At 46.3% G+C, this 7,500-nt stretch overlaps 1 protein-coding gene across 2 annotated transcripts in view; it reads right to left on the reverse strand.

Annotated features, from left to right (window-relative positions):
- The window catches only part of LOC134458460 (glycerol-3-phosphate acyltransferase 4-like), a 34,336-nt gene that overhangs the window by 21,946 nt on the left and 4,890 nt on the right, over nucleotides 1–7,500 (reverse strand). For both annotated transcript variants that reach the window (XM_063210792.1, XM_063210790.1), the window contains exons 3-4: nucleotides 2,332–2,401; nucleotides 1,387–1,852 (exon numbers count right to left, since the gene is read on the reverse strand). In XM_063210792.1, the coding sequence (XP_063066862.1) occupies nucleotides 1,387–1,852; nucleotides 2,332–2,401 (536 nt within the window). The remainder of the gene's footprint in view (nucleotides 1–1,386; nucleotides 1,853–2,331; nucleotides 2,402–7,500) is intronic.

Below are 7,500 nucleotides of genomic sequence, written 5' to 3' on the forward strand. Positions count from 1 at the left end.
CTATCTGATGGTGAAAGCACACACAGACACAGACACAGACACAGACACAGACACAGACACAGACACATACACAGACACAGACACAGACACAGACAAAGGGATGATTCCAATATGCAACCTTGCGTCCTCCACTTGTGCTTGTGGCCTCACCCCGCCTCCTGGCCCCTCCTCCATGGAGAAAACAATAAAGTTTCCCAACTCTCAGCCTAGTCACAACAACTTTTGGTAGACTGTTTTTCATTCACCATCTAGTTTGCAAATGAGAAAAAGAATTTACAATTGAGCTTTTGCGAGATATTGAAATATAATGCTGTTGTCAGTGATGTCATCATAACATATAACTTCCTGGTACGAGGCCACAAGCACAAGTGGAGGACGCAAGGTCGCATATTGGAACGCACACACAGAGTCCTACAACCACATAATATGGTGGTGAGATGTGAATTTTCGCACACAGTCCATTGGCCTCTGTCTGTAAGCAATGGTGTTGATGAGGCAACAAGGCATGGCGTAGTGCCCATTCTCACACAGAAACAAAACACACTCAAACATCTTAGTGGGAGGCAGAAAAACATGTGTCTGATAATGATAACAAGCCAGAGTCCCTAAGATAAAGTGCCCACACAGACAAGATCGTGCGTACACACACACATGCGCACACACGCACGCACACGCACACCCCTACCTTAGAAGGATTACCGTAGTAATCTGTATTGAGTTGACTAAGAGCCCAAGTTTCCAAAACATGATAGGATGCCCCTATATCCACACCACTGGCAGGGACAAGTGTGCAAACGCCCGCACAAACACACACACAACCTGCCACCCACCCACACAAACACACACACACACACGACCACCCCTACTATAGCAGCATCATGGGAGGATGAGCCCAAGGCCCCAAACACACATGATGCTCATGCTCACGGTCACAAGGTCACAAGGTCACACACACACACACACACACACACACACACACACACACACACACACACACACACACACACACACACACACACACACACACACACACACACACACACACCGCTTGCCCCTACCTCAGCGAGAAGAAGAAACTCATTGCGCTCATTTCATTGATTTGTTTTCATTGCATTGTTTCTCCAGGCCGTAAAACGTGTGCTGAGGGATTTTAGACAGGATCCGTCTTTGCACGCCGGCTGTTGCGAAAAGCAGAGTAGAACGCACCGTCCGATCCGTCTCTGTCATCCCGTTGACTGTCAAAATCTGGCCTTTAGAAAATTTCCCGGTTTTTGGCTTAAAACATGGGAATCTTCCCGAATTTTGGGAGCTCAAAGTTGACAGGTATGACACACACACACACACACACACACACACACTTCCCCCCCCCCAAACGCCCACCCCTACCTGAGTGGCAGCAGGAATCCGTAGCGTATGACGAGGCCCAGCCCCCAGAGCACGGTGAGGCGCGTGCTGATGTGCTGGAAGTTGTAGTTGGAGCGCGTCAGCAGGTTCCAGCTCTCCAGCTCCTCGGCCGTGAAGCGCTTGGTCACCTCGTCGTCCACGATGCTCTCCACGCCGCGACGGCAGAACGAGAAGATGTCCGCCATCTCAAACTCGGCCGAGGAGGACGACGATAACGACGTGGTGGAGGAGGGCGCGGGTGCTGCCGTTGTGGTCGTCGTCGTGGTGGTTGCAGAGGCCGCGGGGCCTTCTTCTCCGCTGGTGGCCGCGGTGCCACCACTGCTACTGCCAGGGGAGATGCCACCACTGCTACCGCCGCCACCACTGGTGCTGAGGCCGCCACAGCTGTTGCTGCTCCTCAACTCCTGGATCTCCTGCTCCAGACTCACCGGCTCCTTAGCAATGATGCCTAGGACGGGTTACAACAGAGATTCTTTAAGTATATAGAGATATGGCAATGTAATAGGTTGCTATGGACACCTAACATGACCAGGTTCCAGTCTGCCTAAAGCAGCGTGTCATAATACTATTGAATAGAACAGTCCTTAGGCCTGCCTAGGTCTGCCTAAAGGGGGATCCCCCCCTCCCCCTTGCAATAATAGAACCCGGAAAAAATGGGCCAATGGAACCTCTCTCTCTCTACTCTCTCTGGTTACAATGAGGAGAACATGAATGAACAGAGGGGTAGAGGGAGGGATGGATGGATGGATGGATGGATGGATGGATGGATGGATGAATGAATGAATGAATGAATGAATGAATGAATGAATATGCAGCAGAATAAAAAATATACATGAATGACTAGGTTTTTCTTTTCGCCACACAGGTGCACACGTACAGTGAAAATGAATGAAACTAATCAATAGTGCATCAATTTGTGGACCTTACCGTTGCTGTAAGGCTTGTAGAGTTCCTGGTTTTTCTCGCGCGCTCTCCGCTCCATTCGCCGAGTCGCCCACTAAGGAAAGCAAACAGAGACATACACACAGACAAGTCAAAAACAAACAAAGACAGACTACAGCGGACCAAACAAACTCTTAGACAAGTATACATGCACTGATCCGAAAATCACCGGGACACTTTTCTAAAGGGAAAAAAAAATAACACACATTCAAATGTACCCTACTGGCTTCTTTGAAGTTGTAAAATTGAAATTAAGTCTTGAATTTCGCAAGTGATGTTTGCGGACATTGTGTAGTGCACTACATGGGACGGTACAGTAACGAATAGACGAGATAAAATGGGAAGAACTCCACTTCCCAGAACAGAATGTATTGCTTTCAGGCAGCCGTTCAGTCGCGTTGAAAAATATCTCATGACATTCACTGACTCTGCACAACACACACACACACACACACACACACACACACACACACACACACACACACACACACACACACACACACACACACACACACACACACACACACACACACACACACACACACACACACACACACACACACACACACACTCAGGAAATATCGCAGTGCTGAGTAAGACAATCATAAGCTGCGGGGGTATTATCAGACAAGTCCAGAAGAAAACATGTAAACCAGATAAGCCAAACACCCACATATCCTCCTAAGACACAACACAGATCCTCCCCCCCCCCCCCCCAACACACACACACACACACACACACACACACACACACACACACACACACACACACACACACACACACACACACACACACACACACACGCCCACACGCCCACACACGCCCACCCCTACTACAACGGATGGTTGTTTGCCACTGTTCAGCTGTTAAACAGTAATCCTTCAGTGTCTGGCTCTGCTGGGAAGGAAGAGGGCTGTCTGCCGATAACATGGAGGAGTGTCTGCAGGGTCAGATGAGTGACAGGGTTACCATTACTCTACCTGGCCTTGTCCATGAAATGCTAGTGGTGTTTGTGTGTGTGTGGGTCAAAGACGTGCAAAATGGCATTTTCATTCAGTGTAACGGATGCCTTCTGCTGACTGTAACTGTAAAAAACACGACTCTTTTTATTCATGTATTGTTACAGGGAATTCATGAAAGACTCGGCTGTCATCCATTCACTTGAAACAATTTAAAAATCATGTTTTTTTTTGCTGTTACAGTCGGCCAAAGGTGTCCGTAACACTGAATGACAAAGACGTCTTTGACCCGTGTGTGTGTGTGTGTGTGTGTGTGTGTGTGTGTGTGTGTGTGTGTGTGTGTGTGTGTGTGTGTGTGTGTGTGTTTCACAGCAAGTCAGGCTCACAATATTCCGGCAGAGTATGCAAGAAGAAGTATGCAAGTGTGCATGTGTGAGAACGCATGCACAGGATAATGACTTGTGGCTGTGAGGTGTGTGTGTGTGTGTGTGTGTGTGTGTGTGTGTGTGTGTGTGTGTGTGTGTGTGTGTGTGTGTGTGTGTGTGTGGGTGTGTGTGTGTGTGTGTGTGTGTGTGTGTGTGTGTGTGTGTGTGTGTGTGTGTGAGAGAGTGAGTGTTAGAAAAGTATGAGTGTGTGTAGTATATGTGTGGTTCACATATCAGAATGTTTGTGTTTGTACCAGTACACACTGCACATTTATGTGTATGTGTGTGTGTGTGATTGTGTTGACGGTTTCCTCATCGCGTCGACTGTATGAAACGTACTCTTGGTGTCAGCGTTGCCCAAGTAATCGCAGAGGAGACAACTACACAGACTAAAAAACATAATTACCCTCCAACAGGCGAACAATGACCGCTCTGTATAGTTGCAAAAAGCGCAGTCACGCCAAGCCCTGGAATGACTAAAAACAAAAACTAAAAACCGACTACTTGTGACGCCATCCACCGTTGATTGCAACTGTGTGCTTTGCACTTTCGGCTATCAACTCATCAGAAGCGGGCTGTATGAAAACAATGAAAATAATATACACAAGTACACTGCCAAAACAGAGTTGTGCCAACAAATCAAGTCTTGCAGCTCAGTTTATTGCGAAACAGATGCTAGCCGTTGAACGCACCAGGAGATCTTTCCCTGAACAGAATCTCAAAATAGAATGCTGGGGCCCACACAACAGGCCAACAATAGCGCAATATGCAACATGTGCAATACACATGCTGTATACCAAAGACAAAATGAACAATTATACTACACAGTTGCAATACAAATCCATACAATCGTCACCAGGGCAGGAATTTCGCGAGGGCCATGAGGGCCATGGCCCTCGTGCCCTCCCACTTTGGCCTTGTGCCCTTGAAAAAAAATATCTGCTATAATGCCCCAGTGGCCTTGATGCCCTCTCTGATGCCCTGTCAAGTGGCCTTGCCCCTAAAATGACGAAATTCCAGGCCTGATCGTTACTAATAAATGTTACATTTATAACATGTATTGCTGGGTGCACAAGAGGAGCCACTTACTCCCTCCCCCTTTTCCATGTGCATACTAGCGACTAAGCCACTTCCATAACACTTCCAAGGTGTTAATGTGGAGGGGATGCATGGAGATCGCCCAGAGGAGATTACATGGAGCAATCACTGGGTAAATGGGCAGTCATGGGTAAGCGGTTACGGCGTCAGACTTGCAGCCAAAAGGTTGTCGGTTCTGCTCCCGACCCGCCAGGGTGGTGGGGGGAGAGTAACTAACCAGTGCTCTCACCCCCATCCTCCTCCATAACTGAGGTACCCTGAACACAGTACCGTCCCGCCGCACTGTTCCCTTTCGGGCGCCATTGGGGGCTACCCCCTTGCACAGGTCAGGCATAAATGCAACTTGTGTGCAGAGCGCATTTGTGTGCTGTGTCAGTGTCACAATGACAATGGGAGTTGGAGTTTCACAGTTGGGCTTTCACTTTTTCACTTTCGCTTTCACTTTTCACAGTCCAAAAATCAGTGGCTCTTAAATCTATGTTATTCTGTATGTTACTGTACATTATCGTCCAATCCGATGAAACCCTGGAGCATTACACCACTCGGTTAGAACTGAACAACAACTTTGAATAGGTGCACCATCTGCGATTTAATGTTACGGCATCTTGTGCACATTTATGTATCAGATTGTTGACATCGCAAGTTGGTGTGGCCTTGTGCAACTTTCAGCCATTCGCCCCAACAGCAGGCTGTTGTGACCCAGCTGATCTATGGATTAATAATAATGACGTTTTTACTAGCGGCAGACATCAAGTGGTACAAGCCCAGCTCATGTCCATAAATGAATTAAGAATTGGTACTGTACAAGCAATGAATATGTCTCTTCAAAAATCGACAATGACCCCTGGGTCAAAGACGTGCAAAATTAAATTGTCATTCAGTGTAACGGAAACCTGCTGACTGTAACTGTAAAAAACATGACTCTTCTTATTTAATTTTTTTCCAGTGAATTCATGAAAGCCTCGGCTGTCATCCATTCACTTGAAACAATTTAAAAAACATGTTTTTTTACCGTTACAGTCAGCAGAAGGTATCCGTTCCACTGAATGACAATGCCATTTTGCACGTCTTTGACCCCCACCCCCCTGTATAAATCTCCCCATAGAGCAGGAGGAGTGAGTGACACAAGTGATCTACGAATCTCCCTTTAGAGTTAGCGCAGTGAACACTGTGTCCTCTTCCTTTTTGAAATTGCATGTGTTTGTTGGGTGTGAGCCCAGATCTGATTTCAGGGGTGGGGGGGTAAGAAGACCCTAATGGACCACAGGCCGTAGTGGCAGTAGTGTAGTGTAGTGTAGTCAAGTCAAGTCAAGTCAAAGTTTATTTATAGAGCACTTTAAAATACAACAAGATAGCTGACCAAAGTGCTGGACAGGCAGATAAAAGGACTTGAGGACCCCTTAAGACACACAAAGACAACAACAAAAAATAAATACAAATAAACATAGAAACAGTGTAATCTTTGAAGCACTAAAAACAATAATAACTAATGGAAAGTGCATATATACAAGAAGTGTGTAAAAACAAAAACAAAAAATAATAATAATAAAAAAGAGGTTAATTAGGTGCCAATAAATATGCTAAAACTACAGAAGGCCCATGAAACAAATTAGAAGAAGGGCAAAATAATAAGTAAAACACTAGATAAGAAAAACTAGGAAGTTTATAGAGAGTTAAAAGCTAAGGCATAAAAATGTGTCTTAAGATGGTTTTTAAAAACCGAAAGGGATGGGGCCGAACGTATGTGGGCTGGGAGCTCGTTCCAGAGTTTCGGGCCTATGACCGCAAAGGCTCTGTCTCCTCTACTCTTCAATCTGGAGGGGGGCACGATTAGGAGGCCTTGGTCAACTGACCTGAGGCCCCTGGAGGGGGAGTGCTTTTTTAAAAGATCGGACAGGTAAGAGGGTGCCAAGCCATGAAGGGATTTAAAAACAAATAAAAGAATCTTAAAATCTATTCTAAAACGTATGGGGAGCCAGTGAAGAGCTGCAAGCACAGGTCTTATGTGTTCCCGCCTTCGTGTTTTGGTGAGAAGGCGGGCAGCAGCATTCTGGACTAATTGCAGGCGTGAGATGGATGAGGAATTAATGCCAGCATATAGAGCATTGCAATAGTCCAGGCGGGAGGTAATAAAAGCATGGATGACCATCTCAAAGCTTTTAAAAGATAAAAAAGGTTTAGCCTTGGATAAAACCCTTAATTGATAAAAACTAGATTTCACGACCAAATTAATTTGCTTTTCCATGTTAAAAAATGAATCTAGCGTCACACCAAGGTTTTTGGCTGTGTCTTTCACATTAGCTTTGAGTGGGCCTAGGTCTTTGGGGGGGAGAGCGCTGGTGCTGGGCCGGAATACTAAAACCTCGGTTTTTCCTTCATTAAAACTAAGAAAGTTTAGGGCCATCCATGTCTTTATGTCCTCCAGGCAGTTTAAAAGCTGATTAAAAGCAATAGGGTCATCATAGGCATAGTCTAGGCGTGTAATGTATCATGCATGCAGCAGCAGAAGCTGCAGTGGCAATGTCACTGTGTGTAGCAAACTGCTTTGGCAACGTCGCTGTACCGTGCGTGCATGTGTGTGCGTGTGCTGCATAGGCTGCAGTGTATGTGTGTGTGTGTGTGTCTGTGGCATAGGCTGCAGTGTGTGTGTGTGTAGCATAGGCTGCAGTGT

The sequence above is a fragment of the Engraulis encrasicolus genome, chromosome 11 (assembly GCF_034702125.1).
Source record: "Engraulis encrasicolus isolate BLACKSEA-1 chromosome 11, IST_EnEncr_1.0, whole genome shotgun sequence".
Taxonomy (NCBI): Eukaryota; Metazoa; Chordata; class Actinopteri; order Clupeiformes; family Engraulidae; genus Engraulis; species Engraulis encrasicolus.